The sequence below is a fragment of the Rattus norvegicus genome, chromosome 9 (genome assembly GCF_021556685.1).
Source record: "Rattus norvegicus strain SHRSP/BbbUtx chromosome 9, alternate assembly SHRSP_T2T, whole genome shotgun sequence".
In the NCBI taxonomy this organism is placed as follows: Eukaryota; Metazoa; Chordata; class Mammalia; order Rodentia; family Muridae; genus Rattus; species Rattus norvegicus.
This window is the reverse complement of record NC_141542.1, coordinates 8284899-8303639: the sequence shown is the minus strand read 5'-3', so window position 1 is coordinate 8303639 and position 18741 is coordinate 8284899. Positions and strand designations below refer to the sequence as shown.

General features: G+C 43.3%; 1 protein-coding gene and 1 pseudogene across 1 annotated transcript; one reads left to right on the top strand and one right to left on the bottom strand.

The window, feature by feature from the left end:
• Nucleotides 1–3360: 3360 nt before the first annotated feature.
• On the bottom strand, nt 3361–11924 carry Spetex2el7 (Spetex-2E protein like 7). Its single transcript, XM_087568268.1, has 5 exons — nt 11795–11924; nt 10905–11064; nt 9404–9535; nt 8552–8735; nt 3361–4152 (listed from the first exon to the last, which is right to left on the bottom strand). The coding sequence occupies exons 1-5, from the start codon at nt 11922–11924 to the stop codon at nt 4147–4149; spliced, it is 612 nt and encodes a 203-aa protein (XP_087424394.1). The 3' UTR covers nt 3361–4146.
• Nucleotides 11925–16212: 4288 nt separating this feature from the next.
• Nucleotides 16213–17136, top strand: LOC148003292 (poly(rC)-binding protein 4 pseudogene; annotated as a pseudogene).
• The last annotated feature ends 1605 nt before the right edge of the window (nt 17137–18741 follow it).

The window sequence follows — 18741 nt, the reverse complement described above, 5'->3', positions numbered from 1 at the left end:
AAAGGGAGGGAAGAAGCAAATTAGAAGTCTTTGTTTCCAGGAATGACTCACATCACTGCATGGGAGTTTAGTCATTCAGTGCTCAGTTTCCTAAGCAAGACAACTGAATTTTGCTGTCAGTCTGGGCCAAGCTTGTCTAATTGACACAAAACTTGCTAAGACACGATATAACTCTGAAAAGTGACTGAGTTGTTAGAAGCAAAAGGCGCTGCTTGCCTGTGCTAGGGGCCACTTGGATCCACTTATGTTACCTCCAAAGGTAATAGCTGTTATCATCATCATCGTCAAAATATCAGTATTGCAGACAATAGGATAGTATACTTAAGTGACCGCAAAACTTAAGCCAGAAAACTCCTAAGCCTGATAAGCAACTTCAGCAAAGTTGCAGGGTATAAAATTAACAAACAAATCTGTAGCCTTCCTCTATACAAAAGATAAACAAGCTGAGAAAGAGATTAGGGAAACAACAGCTTTCATAATAGCCCCAAATAATGTAAAAATACCTCAGTGTGACTTTATCAAGCAAGTGAAAGATCTGTGTGACGAGAACTTCGGGTGTCTGAAGAAAGAAATTGAAGAAGATCTCAGAAGATGGAAAGATCTCCCATGCTCATGGCTTGGCAGGATGAAGAGAGTAAACATTGCATATTTCCAAAAGTGACCTACAGTTTCAATGTAATCGCCATGAAAATTCCAATCCATTTCTTCATAGGGTTAGACAGAACAATTTGAAAATTCATTTGGAATAAAAAAAAAACCAGGATAGCTAAAACTATCCTCAACAATAAAAGGACTTCCAGGGGAATGACCATCCCTGAACTCAAGCAGTATTACAGAGCCATAATGATAAAAACTGTATGGTGTTGGTACAGAGACAGGAAGTTAGACCAGTGGAATAGAAGTGAAGACCCAGAAATGAACACACACACCTATGGTCACTTGATTTTTGGCAAAAGAGACAAAACTGTCCAGTGGATAAAAGATAGCATTTTCAGCAAATGGTGCCGGTTCCACTGGAGGTCAGCATACGGAAGAGTACAAATCATCCCCTTCTCATTGCCCTGGACAAAGCTTAAGCACAGGTGGATCAAGGACCTCTACATCAAACCAGATACACTCAAACTAATAGAAGCAAAAGTGGGGAAGAATCTTGAACACATGGACACTGGAAAAAATTTCCTGAACAAAACATGAATGGCTTATGCTCTAAGATCCAGAGTAGACAAATGGGACCTCATAAAGCTACAAAGCTTCTGTAAGGCAAAGGACACTGTGCTTAGGACAAAACAGCAACCAACGGATTGGGAAAAGACCTTTATGAATCCTACAACTGATAGAGGGCTGATATCCAAAATATTCCAAGAACTCATGAACTTGGATTTAAGGGAGACTAATAACCCTATTAAAAATTGCAGTAAAGAGCTAAACAAAGAATTCACAGCTGAGGAATATGGAATGGCTGAGAAGCACCAAAAGAAAGGTTCAACATCTTTATTCATAAGGGAAATGCAAGTCAAAACAACCCTGAGATTACCCATCACACCAGTCTGAATGGCTAAGATCAAAAACTCAGGCGACAGAAGGTGCTGGAGCGATGTGAGAAAGACAAACACTCCTCCATTGTCGGTGAGATTGCAGCCTGGTACAACCATTCTGGATATCAGTCTGGAGGTTCCTAAGAAAATTAGACATTGCACTAGCTGAGGACCCAGCTATACCTCTCTTGCATATATACCCAAAAGATGCTCCAACATACAACAGGGCACACGCTCGAGTATGTTCATAGCAGACTTATTTATAATCGTCAGAAAATGAAAAGATCCCAGATGCCCTTCAACAGAGGAATGGAAACAGAAAATATGGTACATCTACACAATGGAGTACTACAGAGATATCAAAAACAATGACTTCATGAAATTTATAGGCAAATAGAATGAACTAGAAAATATCATCCTGAGGGAGTGAACCCAATGACAGAAACACACACATGGTATGCACTCATTGATAAGTGGATATCAGCCCAAATGCTCAAATTACCCACGACAACATGAAATTCAAGAAGAATGACCAAAATGCTCATGCTTCACTCTTCTTCAAAGGGGAAGGAGAATACCCATAGGAGGGATAGGGAGGCAGAATTGAGAACAGAGCCTGAAGGAATGGCCATTCAGAGTCTACCCCACATGTGGCCTATACATATACAGCCTGCAAACTAGATAAGGTGATGAAGCTAAGAGGTGCAGGCTGACAGGAACTGGATATAGATGTCTCCTGAGAGGCACAGCCAGATCATGTCAAAGACAGGGGCGAATGCTAGCAGCAAACCATTGAACTGAGAACTGAACCTCAGGTGGAGGAATTACAGAAAGATTTAAAGAGCTGAAGGGACTTGCAACCACATAAGGACAACCATGCCTGCCAAGCAGAGTTCCCAGTGACTAAACCTCTACCCAATCACTATACAGGGACTGTGCCATGGCTCCATCTGCATGTGTATCAGAGGATGGTCTTCTTGGGCACAAATGGAATGAGCAGCCCTTGGTCCTTGCTAGGCTGGGAAAGTGGATGGAGGTGAAGGGAATACCTTATAGAAGAGGGGAGGGCGATGGTATTCAGACTTATTTCTGGGAAACAAGGAAAGTGAATAACATTTGAATTTGAAATGAAAAATATCCAATTAAAAATTAACAGCAACAACATGGTGTTTAGAGCTTCAAATAAAAAAAGCCACAATCAGGAAACAGAGAATTGTATGCCTCTGGTTTTCTTCAAATATGCTCAGGGCGCAGGTCAGTTCTGGGCCCAGGCTGGACCAAGCAGGTTCCTGCCGCTGACTGCTCCTCTCTTCCTGTTTCCAGAGGCATCATGCAGATGAATATTGGGCCAGAGATATGGGCAGAGCTGGGCAGAAGTGGCTTTCTGTCCTGTGGTCTCAGGAGTATCTGCATTTCTGGGTGTTCAGCACTCTTCACCACCGGATTTGGGTGCAGGCTTCCTGATTGCTTTAAACTCCCTTATACGATGTTTATATTTCCTGGGAGATATTACAGAAAAATTAATGTTTATCCTATTAATTTGTTCAACACTCTCCACTCATCCACAGAGTATAATTTAGAGGTAACTATATATTTGACAGCAAGCATACACAGTGGGTAATGTATGCATGATGAAGTTGAAATTCACAGAGTTGGGAACACAGTGAACCGTGACTGTATAACTGCCTTTGAATCTCAGTCTGACTGGGAAGTAATTTGATGCCCAGTCCTCATGAGAATGCAGAGATCCATCCCTTCCTGATAGCTGTGGGACTTCAGATGTTGACACTAATGATCAATAAAGAAGTTTCTTAAGAGTGAAGAGTTTGAGATTACTGTTTTATTTAAAAGAATACATCCAATTTACTCAATAGTAACCAGATGTGAGTAGTCAATATATACAGTCTATATCCTTATCAAAATAGCGAATCAACTGTAAGAATAAAACAAAAACAAATAAATACCAAACTTACAAATGAATACAAGAAAAACCAAAAAACCAAAATAATCAGAATTCAAACCAAAATCTAAACAGAGGAATTGTGCTAAACATTCTTCTACTATTCCTTTTGCAGAACAGACTTATACCCCGTAGTTGGCCTTGGAACATAATAGATAAGCAGTTACTGATGGTAATAATCTTTTCAAGCGGAATGTAAGGAGGTCTCTTCTATTAGAGTGGGGTATGAAGGACAAGACCATCCAATACCGAGTATAAAATACATCACAGTCTTTGTCTCAAAGTCTTTCCAATGTTGTAAACTGATCTCCATGAAACCCTTCTGGATGACCCATCAGGACAAGTACAAATTTACACGTGCACAGTCTTTCTGGATGACCAGCAGCTCTTGATTGATGTGCACCAGCTCTTCTCTGGGTCCCTCCAAAACTGTACACTTGCTGGAGAGAGGCGAGGTGAAAGTACGGCCTATTAAATCCAAAGAAGTTAAACTAAAGGAGGAAAATGCAGTCCACAATTGCTATGGACATTACAGATGAGATGCAATAGTGGTGTATTTGCTGTGCACACTTAGTTCTCCTCCTGTAGCACTTCTCACCAAGGGACATCTTGTCCTGGTCTGTGTCATGTTCGAGTTTCTGCTGGAGAATTTCAGACCTAGCAGAGCAAGGGAAAAAAGGTTTAGTGAGGGGTTGTCTATTCTGCTCTCCCTCTTACATCAGCTCTATTCAGTTGGACAATCCAGCATGACCTGTCAGCTGAGGTCAGTCCCTGCATCCCCAAGTGTCATAGAGTACCTGGGCTTGGATCTGTATCTCAGCTTTTAAAACTGCTAGAATTTGGGGTTGGGGATTTAGCTCAGTGGTAGAGCACTTGCCTAGCAAGTGCAAGGCCCTGGGTTCAGTCCCCAGCTCCGGAAAAAAAAAAGAATAAAAGAAAACTGCTAGAATTTGAACTGTAGACTATGTACTGTAATGGAATTAAGAAAAAAATGAGCATATTTTCCCACTTGTCCAGGTATATGACATTGAATAATAACATTGTGGCTATGTCTGAATCTGAGTTCAAGAGAGCTATGAGCAACCTAGAATACCATGTGGATCCCTTCTGGAGAATATGCCCAGAACTGAGGTGAAAGTTCTGATTATGTTTGCAGTGAAGGAACCTGCCTGGGTTCCATTTTAACCGCTGTACCTGCAAATACACAGAGAAGCCATCTCACATCAAATTCATGGTAATTGCATAGATCCTGTAATCACTGAGAATGTGCTCCATGCAAATCTTCCCAGCATACACTGGGAATATTAAAGGTGATTGTGATGTAGAAACACACCAGCACCCCTGTAAGTCTATGGCTAGTGTAAGGCAATTTGTGAGAGGACAAAAGAGAAAATGTCCTCAGATCTTTCCGGAGAGATCACAGGAAGAGAGGAGTAGAAAATACCAAGAAATGCAGAGGATCATATATATTGTTTCATGGCCAAAATTCACATGAACTGTACCAGAATAATACTTTGAGTAGCTCTTTAGCTGCGTGAGGCTGAAATCCATGTGGGTGGTCATTCACCCAAAAAGGGTATTTATGTAAGGAAAGGATATTTAAACGGCTTCTTCCAGCCTGTGTTCCTACCTGAACATTAATGCTTAATGTAAAGATTCCCCAGGATACGCTGGAGGCATAAAAACAAATGTTGAGTGGGATACGTAAATAGTGACCGAAGCCTCTAGACAGCTCAGTCAGTGATGTGCTGGCCTCCTATAAGCCGGCATAGACTCAGGGTTCTTTCCCTATTACCAGTCTTGCTTAGCAAGTTCCCAAGGCTGTGTAGAGCTGTCTTGTTCCCCAACAAAGGATCATATGTTTGTGGTGGACTAGACTCTTGTTCTTGTTCACTCTTTCAGACTTTCCCCACAGTGTGCAGCTTCTTCTAATCGGAGAACTCTTTACCATAGCCTGAGTGACTTCATGCCCAAAGATAGAATCATAGGATATCTCCATAACCAGGATCCAAATCAACAAATTTTCTCCCCATAATGTGATTGTGCCACAGATATTTTGAGTGAGTAAGTAAAAGCTTGCATGGATTATCTCAGACTGAATCAGAATCCATGGACAGGCTCTGCACTATGGTACATTTTTACTCCTTGGCTGATGGACATCTGGATAGATTCTCCTTCCAGGCTACTCTGGGACCACTACAACACTGACGCTCCCTAGTTGCAATGGCAACACCTACTCCTTGTGGTGGAATCACTGGGTTAACTAAAACTTCTGTTCCACTTTCTGAACATGGCTTCTCATAGGCCTATCTGTTCTTACACTCCCAGACCCATCTGAAGTTCTACATTTCTCCTAACCCCATTGAGGCTGACATTAACTGAGAGAAAATGATTTTGATTAAGACACTTGCAGAATGCTACACAGATAACATAGGGGAGGGCTTTGGATTATCTGTGCACCTAAAGGGGCTCCAGAAATTGGCCTGTTCTTGCACCACAGCATAGCTATGGGACTTTTGCTGGATGACGATACAACTCCAAGCAACTCAAACTCTCAATGAATAAAATTCAAGCCAGACTCCCAGGGGAAGCTGTAGTGTGCCAAGGTAGCTGGAAAGAAATGGTAGCAGGCAATGTGGAAAGCAACCTTGGAGAAGACACAGTGAGTGACACAACCTTCCAGTGGGCTTTCACAATTCACAAAGAACGGAGAAGCAACATAAACTCATGGATTTTATAGAGAAGCCTTGCCCTTACCTCCCTGTACTCCTTTCCTTTGATGTGCTCCAAAGGATTTCAATCCAGATCAGTAGTTTTCCCCTAATCACTTGAAAATCTACATTACAGGTGTTTTTGTGTCCTCTTTTTGGGGGTTGCATTTCTAAAGGACATTATTGTCCTGCTTCTACACCATTACAAAAAGGGACCTGCAAGCTCCAGGCCTGTACCATTTCTTACCACTGTGAAACACGCCTCACTTGAACATATTTCCCACTCCTCCCCAGACTTCACAAGATAATTCTGTTATGAATTTTTTGAAAACAGAATAAATTAATACCTTAAATGTCCTTTTGCTGTACAGAGCTAGATGGAGATGCTTAATGACTGGGCAGCTGTATTTCATGTTTCATGGATGTAAAGTGAACTCTTAGAGTACTTTTCTCATGAAACTTGGAAATAGAGGGAAACACAGGTTCACTAGTGAAAACACACAAACATACACACACACACACACACACACACACACACACACACACACACACAAACACTCACCCATGCTCCTATATATAAATTCCCATACCGAAAAGACTTGAAAAATCAACCAGCATTAGAAAAACACACAGCATGATCATAAACATGCTCATCCACTGCTGGTAAACACACACACACACACACACACACACACACACACACACACACACACACAAACAGATACACACTCACATGCATAAATGAAAGCTTTGCTCTTATGCAGCACATTTCCTGTTGAGTGAGGAATTACTGGGAACAATGCTGTGTACGAGTCTCTTAGACTCAAGCAGGCTGTGCTGCCCTGGCCTGTACTCATTTCCACTTCAGGAAACCTTTCTATGCAGATACTTGATGGTCCTACAAGTAAGTTACATGTTCTGCACAGATAGCCTAAACAACACAACATCAAATTCCCAAGAGAAAGATTTCTAGGAAAAGACTCCATCGAGCTCTATGCTGACTCATCATAGGCCCCTCACTAAAACTACCCTGTTCCCTTCTTAGAAGACCTTGGAAGCATCAGAGGAGACAGTGACTCATGGTCAGTTACCAGGAACTTTTCATCACATTAGAGCTCATGTGATATTAAAACAACCTCAATGTCAGTCAGAAAAAGGCTAAATAAATAACATACAGTGACTTTTCTGAAACGCAGCACTGTGTACAATATTGAGAGGGAATCTATCCTGAAAGAATGCCGTGCCCATGATATAGTCAGCAGAGCAATGTCAGCAGAGGGATGCACTACAGGATTCCATGCAAGATCATGGTGAAGCCAATAAGACAAACCAGAATCTTCCTGGGGGATACCTCTGTCCAGGTAAAGTGAAGAAATCTAATCCTTATTTTGAAAATAACTGAATGGTTTAAGAATGTGTTGAGAAAATAAGAGAGAGGGCTCCACCTGGAACTGGACCGGTGATGCAAAGACTGCTGGCCAGCACAAAACAGGAAGCTTCAGGTTTGTTGAAAGACCTGAGCTTAGAGGACTAAGTTAGATAATGACTGGACAAAATTGCTTGTCATGAACTGGCCTCCCGCATGCTCCCTATGATGCAGGTCAGCACAGCAATGCACCTTTCTTGGTGAGAATTGGGGGTACATATGGATAACTTTGTTCTTGAAGTCTCAAATCTCTCATGCCAACCCTCAGCCTTTGAGAAACCTTTTCCACATCCTTGCTCTTCTAACCAGCTTCACATTGTTAGGCACAGATATGAACTCTCCAGGAGCACTCAAATAAGACAGGACTGACATGCTGCTCCTCAGGCTCTGTAGTTACCCAAGATCTATGAAGTATGAAGACACCATCTTCATATACAGGGAGAAGAGGGGAGGAAGAACAAAAGCCACCACAAATGACAATGACAACTCCTCTTTGCCATTTCCACCAGGGTCTTCCCCCGGGAATATTCTGGTTTGACTTATTTCCTGGAGTCTCAAAGGTCCCTGTAAAGAAAATGAGCTCCAGGCTTTGGATTCATCCCTCAAAGCCCTGTTCTAGTCTAAAGAGGGGCCCCCACATAGCACCCTACACACATAATGGCATATAGTGCAGTGCTGTGTGATCAACCTATCTCCCTTAATAAACTGCAGATTCTCAACGAGCAGGAGCATTTGCTTTCCAAACATGCCGTTTCTTAAAAAAGGGCAATCTCCACAGAAAGCCTTGTAAACCATCACATAAATGAACACTTGGATGAGACAGAGGACAGTACATGGATAAGTCAATAGACAGTTTCAGTGTTTTGTCTATGTTTATGTTAAGACATGAGGACAACCTGACCCTGAGGCCTAATCCTACCTGCTGTTGCTTGGCTCTGGGGACACAGATGTTCATTCCGGCCTCTTCACAGAGCCTCTTTGCCTCCACATAGGATGCTGGCAGTTCAGTCTGCTCCACCAGCAGGTCTCTCTTGTCATTCAGTAAAATCTGTATATTGTTCTTCAATTGAGCTTGTTCACGCAGGAGCTGGGAGTGCCTGATGCTGAACCACAAACAAACAATGGTAAATCCCAGCCAGCTTCTATTTGCCTGTCACTCTTGCAAGTCCAGTCATCCTTTCAAGGGTCCTCATCCCCAGACATCCCCAGAATAGAGCCACACTATACAAATTAGCACCAATTAGAGGGGGTCAAATCCAGAATCCACATTCCACATGAATCAAAGTACTTCTGAAAATCCTGACGCTAAGACAGTTTATATAAATCCAGGTAGAAGAGATGGTCCATATGGGTGCTTATATATCTATGGTATGCTAAAACCATCTTCACATAGTGCTGAAATCCCCTCGGAGGGGTAGTTGAAGACCCAATAGCTATACAATCTTTCCATGTGTTTCTCATGCATCACAGATCTTTAAATCTCCTGTCAGAGTCCTACAGGTTCAGAGTTGATTGATATTCCCATCATGGTTAAAAACTTTCTATCTAGAGGATCCTCAATGGGGAAAATAACAAATGGAGGGTTTTCTACACACTTCCCATGTAGGACAACTGAGTCCAAGAGCTACAAATCTAAGACCCTTGCCAGGAGGCAGGCTTCTTATTAAGAGTCAGACACTACGGAACCAGAGCCCTGAGTTTGGTTCAAAGTCATACAGGACAGAAGCATTTCCTGCCTAGTGCTGGGTTCTCATCTCTGTCAGCGACCCACCGGTAGGAAGTGTTCACTTGTATGAGCTCCTTGTACCTCTCCATGGCATCACTTATTGAGTTGGTCATCATTTGCATAGCCATCATTCTCCTCTCATGTTCGGATTGAAGTATTGGCAATTCGACATCCAGCCTGTGTTGGGACATGGCCCAAGGAACAAATAACCATCTGAACTCATGATTTCAGAATTAGATGAATTGTAAATAAAAAAAACCCAATAAAAAATTAAAATTTAAGTAATGAGGGGGAAGAATGTGGCAAACACAAAGACCAGAGCAAAAACACAACAGTGAGACTCCAACAACATTTCTTTCAAGGAAATATTTCTACGCAAATCAGCAAACATATATTTTGAAATAAGACTCTTTAAAAGGCCATGGAGATATGGTTCTGCAAAGACCCTCTATACTGGAGTGGGTGGAGCCTGTGAAATGCCTGTTTGGGAATAACAAATGTCCAGAATTTATTACCACAATCACCATTTCTAGGTCACAATGAACGGTCTCTTGATAGGTAAAAAACAAAATAAAATAAAATAAAATAAAGTCAAAAATAAATAAAGTTCAAATCAGGCAAAAAAAGATTACGTTAAATCAGACTATTGACTGGATTACTTAAAGCCAGTTTATGCCACATACTTGCTCCTTTGAACTGGGTTCTATTTGTGCTGATTAAACTTATCATCTTGCGCACAGGACAACAGAGCCAGGTTACCAGGTCCAAGGAGCTGACTGTCAAGAGTTGGCCAGGTAAGTATGAAGGCATTGCCTAGTTCCATAAGAAGTTTTCTCCAGTCTGTGCCAGAGCCTTGGGTCAGATAGTTGTGATGACATTTCTTTTGTTTTGAAAACAGGGATTCTCAAACCTTGTTTCCTACTGTTCCATGAATTCCCAGAGGGCATAACTACTTTGACAGGGAAGAGGATTTGTAACCCCTCCTTCCCTCAGGAGAGTCCTATCTACCACCTAAGTAAATAGAAGATGCAAAGTGCTCAGTTGATCCCTGTGGGCTTCCATACCATCATGACCTGCAAACTGTCCATCACACAAATCCTCAGATCCCATCAAACTCCCCAGACTCCCTGACCGTGAGCATAAAACCCCCAGATACTTTCACATACATACATACCAACCCATATACAAACACTAGGAGAATCCCAACTACATGCATGGAGGTGCCATAGAATCAGTGTATAATGATCAAAATCAGAGGAAAAGAGGGATGACATACAGGCATTTCTTTCCCTCACTTAGAGGCAGCAAGTGTGACCAGGTCCTTCTAGCTGTTAACAGAACCAACGCTAATCCAAGGAGCTCAGGGTCAAGTACAAAGGGGGTTGACCCTAAACACACAGCACCTAGCTTATCTCACAAGCAAATGCCTGCCAAGGCTCCTTAAAATCCAGGATGAGAGGTGAAACTCTCTCGTGCTATGAGGAAATCTTGGGTTAGCAGAGAGAAAGCACAAGACAGTGAACAGGTAACTGGGCATAATGACTACCTGAGGTCCCAATCATCATAGATATAAAAGTCCAGGATTTGATAAAGTTCATCCCTCTCGAATTTACACTTCTGGATTTCAAGTTTGAGTTCCTCCAGTTCCTTTCGACACTTCTCTTGCTCACTGATGACAATTTGGGATGATGTCTTCCTACCAAATCCTGATAGATACATAGATAGATAGATAAACCCAAGTGAATTTGCATATTTTATGGCCCGTGGGCAGAAAAGATCATTCTGAATCTCAAGAGGAGGTTGAGGAAGGGGAAATGGTAGAGACTGGGTGAATCCCTGAAAGAGCAGAAAAGCTTTCTTGAACTGGATTCTTAAGCTATGTCCCTCTTCCCAAGCTCTAATGCCATACACGTGCCACACTCACTATTACAGGACCCCTGGTACTGAAAGTTATAACCTGACTGAGACATAAACATCTGGGACGTTGTTATCTCATATCAGCTGTGGTGCAGATAATCCTGGAGTTCATAATGCTTAGCAGCATCAAGCTCTAATCATGTGTGTTCCAGCCCAAAGTGTCTGAGAACTCAATTCATTTCCCGGGGTGCATCCTTCCTTGTTCTGGTCATCAGAGGCTTATGTAACCTACAGTAATCTAGAGGATGAAGTGCTTCAACTCCCAACCATGGATGGTCACATTGTTAATCTCACAGTGCCTCCTCCTGCCATTCATTGACACTCACAATTAAAAAGCTTCCAGAAAAGAAACTGAAGGCTTACCACTTTCTGACTTTCTCTCAAATTAATGATCAGGAACTCCTGATCTTGGTTTGCCTTTGAGAAATACCAAGGCTCCTGCTTGTAAGGCCTAGTCTTAGAAGGCACATCTCAAAACTACCTCCTTGAGGATATTCCCCAACTCTGCCCAGGACTCACCAAGCCTTCCCCGGAATGATTTCCTCCTTCCTGTTTTACTAGAGAGGAGGTCATCTTCCTTCTGCCTTGGTGTGGTCTCTCCTTGATCAACACTTTCCTTCCGAAATAGCCTGAGCAGCTGGCGAACCATGCTTGCTTGTGAACCCAAAGGGAACTGAAGGAATATCCCAAAGGCAGTTGGTGTCACCACAACACTGGTGACATGACAGAAGATTCTAGGGATCTCTTAGATACAATAGATTGTCCAGTGAGGGGCTTACTGATGATGTCACTGGGAAGTTCTAAGGCCTACCTGCTAACTAGCTTTCCCCAAATGGATCAATTTCTGTGGGGGCCCTTTCCTCCAGTCTCTCATATGTCACTGGGAATACTGTTTGGCAACCTCTATTCCAAAGCTAGATGTTTCTCTCTGCTTCATTAGAGGTCATCAATACTTTTGCTGGGGAGAGCTGCTTACAACCCTGAATTAGAGAACAGATTTTTCTTAGCATCCAAATCTCTAGGGACTAAGGAGGAGGGAGTTTTTTCTTAAAAGTAAATCTACTACTGGAAACAATGCATGTGACACACATTTCGATTCCTAAGGTTTTCCCTTTTTCGGGAGGCCAATATATTTCTTCTAGACCCTTGAGTGTATAAAACCTGGGAATATTTGCTTGCTGTGCAGTCCTTGACAGCTGACATTGTTTCCATTTACATATCCATGTATTTCACAGAATGAATGGTCTATAATCCTATTTTTTGCAATAAAAACTCCTTTTTCTTGGGAACATATGGATCAACTTCAGGCCATTTATAAAATAATAAATTTCTGTACCTTTTATATATTAAGTTGGACATCCTCCCTTTCACAAATATAACAAGACAATTAAATTGGACATCACTGAACAAACATCAACCTGGACCATGTGTTACCACATTGTAACCACATAGCCATCCCTTCTCCAATATCATTCTTCCTGAATTTCCAGTTCCAATCATGAGGATATTGGGGCTACACGCTGAACTTATACTCATAGCAAACATAAAAATCAGGCGCATGGGCAGGGAGTGGAATGGCCTAAGGTTAGGCTAAGCCTCAATTTTAATGGGTCCATACGTTCAGGAGGGAGTCCATTTGGCATTGTCATCTGTGGCTTCTGTGTTCTTATCCTGGGTGTGCTGAATCTGTGATAAGATGCCACCTAACCTCACAGACGTCAGGGTGAAAATCATGTATGACTTTTCTGGGAAGAACTCTGCCTTTTCCTACCATCTGGAGTTATACAACATCACTATGCAAAGCTCAGAGGAGAGGTGTGGAGATTGTGGAGGCCTTAGAAGTTGAGGATCTTTTCTGATTAAGGCACATATTTTTTCCTATGTAATTTTTCCCTTGCTCTTTCACTAATGATGGTTGACTTCATTCCTGGCCTGAAGTAAACTGGATTCCAAGGTTTTGGATTAGGCAAGCCCCTATTTTTGAGATGACAGGCCCAGCAGGGGATCCCACTGCATACAGGTTCCTATTCCCAAGGAAGTTGTTGCTGCAGAATCACAGCATGGGGGCAGCAGCACAGGATATCTCCCAGCTTTCTCTCCTGCACCTGCTGCAACTGTAATAAGGCTGTTTGTTTGTTTGCTTGCTTTTTATTGGAAATACCTACAAAGCTGGTCAGAGTTGATACAGGCCTTTAATCCCAGCACCCTCTAGGTGTTTTTTTAAAAATTATTTTGTAATTGTTATAATTCATGTTGTTTCCTTTGGTAATTCCCTCTACCTATTTGCTCTGTACCTAGAATACTAAGCCCATGCTCTGCACGTTCCTATGATTCATGTCACTGATTTTATTCTTACTGTGCACACCACAGATGATCACATTATTTACTTCCAAATAAGGAAAACAGACAGAAAGAATAGTGTTAACTGTATGGTCTCAGGTAGCCAACACATCCTGAGTGTAGGACTGTATCCCAATCTTTTGGATTCCTCTAGCTCCTGGCTTTGAGATGACAGTCCCTGCAGAAGTCTCTAGTTGGGTGGCAGAGTGCCTGGAATGGCCAACAACATGGCAGTCCCCTGAAGGTGAAGGCTGGCCCTTCAGTACCTCTGCAGCCTGAGGCAGTGGTCTGCCAGGAACAAAAGAGTACTTGGCCAGAGCTGTTAGGGGACTGCATTTTGCGTGAGTTGTGGGACCTGGATGAGCAGAGGCCTCCAGAGTCCTGATAAAGGGAAGCAGAGCCACACAGATGTGACGGGAACAGTGGATTTTTGATCTGCAAATTCTCCATTTCATTTATCTTTGCTGTGTACACAGTATGTGTGAATGACAAGGGCATCCTACTTCATCACATCCAGTCTCTCTCCATGTTAAAGCGTTTGCTAGTGTAAACATAGTAGAGTTAGTTCAGCAATACATTGTGTCCCATTTTGTTAACGAACTTTATTTTATTTTTATTTATATATATATTTCTTATTTACTTAACATGCTGCTCACTGCCCCCTTATACCTAATTACTCTCTCCCACAATCCTTCCTCAATTCTCCTCGCTCATTCTTCTCTGAGTGTATGAGGGCCAGCTATCTCAGTACTTTCACCAAAGCCAATTTACCTTTCCTGGGGGCATTGCTGAGGATGCTGGTAATGAATGCCTTGGACTTGCCTTTCTTCATGCTCCACTTTGCTGGCTTTGGGAAGTTGGTGCAGAACTGTGTGAACTTGGAACTTCATCCAGATGGTACAGAAGAAGCAATTGTTTTGTTAATATTCTTGACAGTATATTTCCATCAAACGTATTCCTACTAATATCCTACAATGACAAAGGTAATAGGACACTACACATCTCTTCCAGGAGTTTGCAGTTCTGAGAGCAGCAGAGTGGAAGCCCTCAAAGCTGGCACAGTTAGTGAGGTCACAGAGAGTACCTAAGGGCACACTGCTGCTTTCCTAGAGGACCTCCTAGGGACTTATATCTATACACCCATATCTAGCTTTGGTGGATATACATATATACATATATATATATATATATATATATATATATATATATATACATACACACACACACACACACACACACACAAACATACACACACACATATGTATGGGCCCCATGTAGGGCACACACTGAACGTCTGTTCCTTCAGTCCTTGCTCTAAACTTTGACTCCATATCCCTTCCTATGTATATTTTTGTTCCCACTTTTAAGAAGGTGTGGGAGCATCCTCATTTTGGTCAGCCTTCTTCTTGAGCTTCCTGAGGTCTACATATTGCATCTTGGGTGATTCGAGCATTTGGGCTAATATCCACTTATCAATGTGTGCATACCAAGTGTGTTTTTCTGTGATTTGGTTACCTCATTCATTTTCTAGTTTATTCCATTTGCCTATGAATTTCATGAAGTCATCTCCATTGTGTAGATGTACCACATTTTTCAAATCCATTCCTCTCTTGAAGGGCATCTGGGTTCTTTCCAGCTTCTGGCTAATATAAGTAAGGCTGCTATGAACTTAGTGGAGCGTGTGTCTTTGTTGTATGTTGGAGCATCTTTTGGGTGTATGCCCAGGACAGGTATAGCTGTGTCCTCAGGTAGTGGAATGTCCAATTTTCTGAGGAACCTCCAGACTGATTTCAAGAATGGTTGTACCAGTTTGCAATCCCAGCAACAATGGAGGAGTGTTCTTCCTCCACATCCTCACCAGCATCTGTTGTCACCTGAGTTTTTGATCTTAGCCATTCTGACTGGTGTGAGGTGGAATCTCAGGGTTGCTTTGATTTGTATTTCCCTGGTGACTAAGAATGTTGAACATTTCTTTAGGTGCCTTTCAGCCATTCAATATTCCTCAACTGAGAATGTTTTTTTTTTTTAGCTCTGTACCCTATTTTTAAAAGGGTTATTTGGCTCTCTGGAGTCTAACTTGAGTTCTTTGTATATTTTGGATATTAGTCCTCTATCAGATGTAAGATTGGTAAAGATTTTTTTCCTAATCTGTTGGTTGCCGTTTTTGTCCTTACAGAAGCTTTGCAGTTTTATGAGGTCCCATCTTCTATTCTTGATCTTAGAGCATAAGCCATTGATGTTTTGTTCAGGAAATTTTCCCAGTGCCCATGTATTCGAGACTCTTCCCCACTCTTTTCTATTAGTTTGAGTGTTTCTGGTTTGATGTGGAGGTCCTTGATCCACTGGGACTTAAGCTTTGTACAGGGTGATAATAATGGATCGATTTGCATTCTTCTACATGCTGGCCTCCAGCTGAACCAGCACCATTTGTTGAAAATGCTATCTTTAGGCAGTCAGGACTGAGATGACAGCTGAGGAGAGCTTGGCAGAAGAGCTGGGCTGGAAGGACAGGCTGGGTGAGAGCCACACAGGGAAGATCCTGGACCCCTGCTGATGTCACTCTCAGCTGTGAGCAGCCACCTTTCCCAGGGACAATGTGGGATTGAGTGGCCCAGCCACCCTGCTGTCACTGCTGCCCCCTCAGAACAGCCCCAGCTAGAGCCAGCTGAACCACAGTGTGGACACACTCCCAGGCCACTGTGGCCCAGCCCTGCCTGAGAGGATGAGCATTTCAGATGTGGGGGCTGGAGGAAGAGCCAGAGCTTAGTATCACCCTCACCCTTCAGATGCTGATGCACGGGAAGGAGGTGGGCAGCATCATTGGGAAGAAGGGAGAGACTGTAAAGCGAATCCAGGAGCAGAGCAATGCCCGGATCACCATCTCCGAGGGCTCCTGCCCTGAGCGAATTACCACCATCACTGGCTCCACAGCTGCCGTCTTCCATGCAGTCTCCGTGATGACCTTCAAGCTGGATGAGGACCTTTGTGCTGCTCCTGCAAATGGTGTTAGTGTCTGCAGACCGCCAGTGACCTCGCGCCTTGTCATCCCTGCCAGCCAGTGTGAATCACTGATTGGGAAGGCAGGCATCAGAATCAAGGAGATCCGAGAGACACTGGGAGCCCAGGTGCAGGTGGCAGGGTCCTGCTTTCAAATTCCACAGAGCGAGCTGTCACTGTGTCTGGGGTGCCTGACACCATCATCATGTGTGTGTGCCAGATCTGTGCTGTTATCCTGGAGTCCCCTAGGTACCGGCCTCCTCTCCAGGAACCAGGGTTTCTCTGTCCAGGGTCAGGATGGAGCAGTGACCCTTGCAGAGGTCACCAAGCTCCAGCAGCTCTCAGGCCATGCAGTTCCCTTTGCATCATCCAGGGTGGTGCCAGGACTGGATCCCAGCACACAGACCAGCTTGCAGGAGTTTCTGGTTCCCAATGATCTGATTGGCTGTGTGATCTGGCTACAGGGCAGCAAGATCTGGCAGATCTTGCAGATGAGATCTGGCAGATCTGGTGAGATCTGGTGAGATCTGGCAGATGTCAGGGGCACACATTAAGATCAGGAACAAAGCAGAGGGTGCTGGGGAGCGGCTTGTGACCATCACTGGCTCACCGGTCTCCATTGCCCTGGCTTAGTACCACATCACTCCATGGGCCACCGCCAGGCTTGGATGCCTACATTGCCAAGATGGCAGTGGCCAGTGGGAACAAGAAAGCTGAAAGGCAGAAATTCTCCCCCTACTGAGGCACAGGCAGGGGCAGGCAGGACAGCCTGCAGGGGCTGCCTCTACATCCTTCCTGCGGAGGAGACTCCACCACAGTGTCTCAAGCACCAGTAATGCCAGATGCATGGATGCACCCCCTACCTGCCCCATCTTTGGAGATCCTCCTCAGAGAGGGGACAGTTTCTGGCCCAGGGTTCTAGGAGTTTGGCAGCCCCAGAGCAGGGGCTCCACCCTTCAGACCTCTGCTTGAATGCAGGGAGTGGCTGGAGCCTCCCCAGTGCAGTGCATGGGAGAGGCTACTCTTGTCCTCTCCATCCCTTTGGGCTTCTTCCTGCTGCCCCAGTGGGAATTGAAGGAGAGTGAGGGGTGGCTGGGGCCAAGATTCTCTTCATCCCCTGCAGATCCTGCTGCTTCCACTGACACCCTTTTTGAATGGAATAGACATGCTGGGCTTCTGGGGGGATTTGGGGGTGGGGGTAAGCCATAGACAGGGCTCTGCCTAAAGCAGGGGTTATGGCCTGGGGGCAGGGGCCCAGTTCTCAGCAGCAGACACTCTGTACAGTTTTTTCAATCCCCGTGTTTGAATAAATATTCTGAGTGACAAAAAAAAATGTTATCTTTCTTTCATAGGATGGTTTTAGATCCTTTGTCAGAGATCAAGTGACCATAGGTAGGCGGGTTCAATTCTGGGTCTTCAATTCTGTTCCACTGATCTATCTGCCTTTCTCTGTATCAATACCATACAGTTTTTCCGACTATTGCTCTGTAATACTGCTTGAGGTCAGGGATGGTGATTCTCCCAAAAGTTCTGTTATTGTTATTTGCTATCCCGGCTTTGGGTTTTTCCAAATGAATTTGCAAATGGCTCTTTCTATCTCTATAAAGAATCTAGTAGGATTTCTGATGGGGATTGCATTAAATCCGTAGATTGCTTTTGGCAAAATGGACATTTTTTAAACCATATTAATCCTGCCAATCCATGAGCATGTGAGATCTTTCCATCTCCTGAGATCTTCAATTTCTTTCTTCAGAGACTTGAAGTTCTTGTCATACAGATCTTTCACTTGCTTTCATACCATGATATTTTGTATTATTTGGGACTATTGTGAAAGGTGTCATTTCCCTAATTTCTTTCTCAGCCTGTTTATCCTTTGAGTAGAGGAAGGCTACTGATTTGTTGAAGCTAATTTTATAAGCTGAGAGTTTGCTGAAGTTGTTGATCAGGTTACATAATTCTCTGGTGAAAATTTGGGGTCATTTAAGTATACTATCTTTTTATCTTTAATATTGATATTTTGACTTCTTCCCTTCTAATTTGTATCCGTTTGACCTTTCATTGTCTGATTGCTCTTTATAGGATTTCAAGTACCATATTGAATAAGTAGGGAGAGAGTGGGCAGCCTTGTG

What these genes read in the sequence shown, in the direction of transcription:
- Spetex2el7 (XM_087568268.1), bottom strand. Translation starts at nt 11,924, where the DNA reads ATGGTTCGCCAGCTGCTCAGGCTATTTCGGAAGGAAAGTGTTGATCAA. An exon ending in ATCATTCCGGGGAAGGCTTG is followed by an intron (nt 11,065 to 11,794) that starts GTGAGTCCTGGG and finishes TGTATCTATCAG; the next exon opens with GATTTGGTAGGAAGACATCA. An exon ending in CAAGTGAACACTTCCTACCG is followed by an intron (nt 8,736 to 9,403) that starts GTGGGTCGCTGA and finishes TTTGTGGTTCAG; the next exon opens with CATCAGGCACTCCCAGCTCC.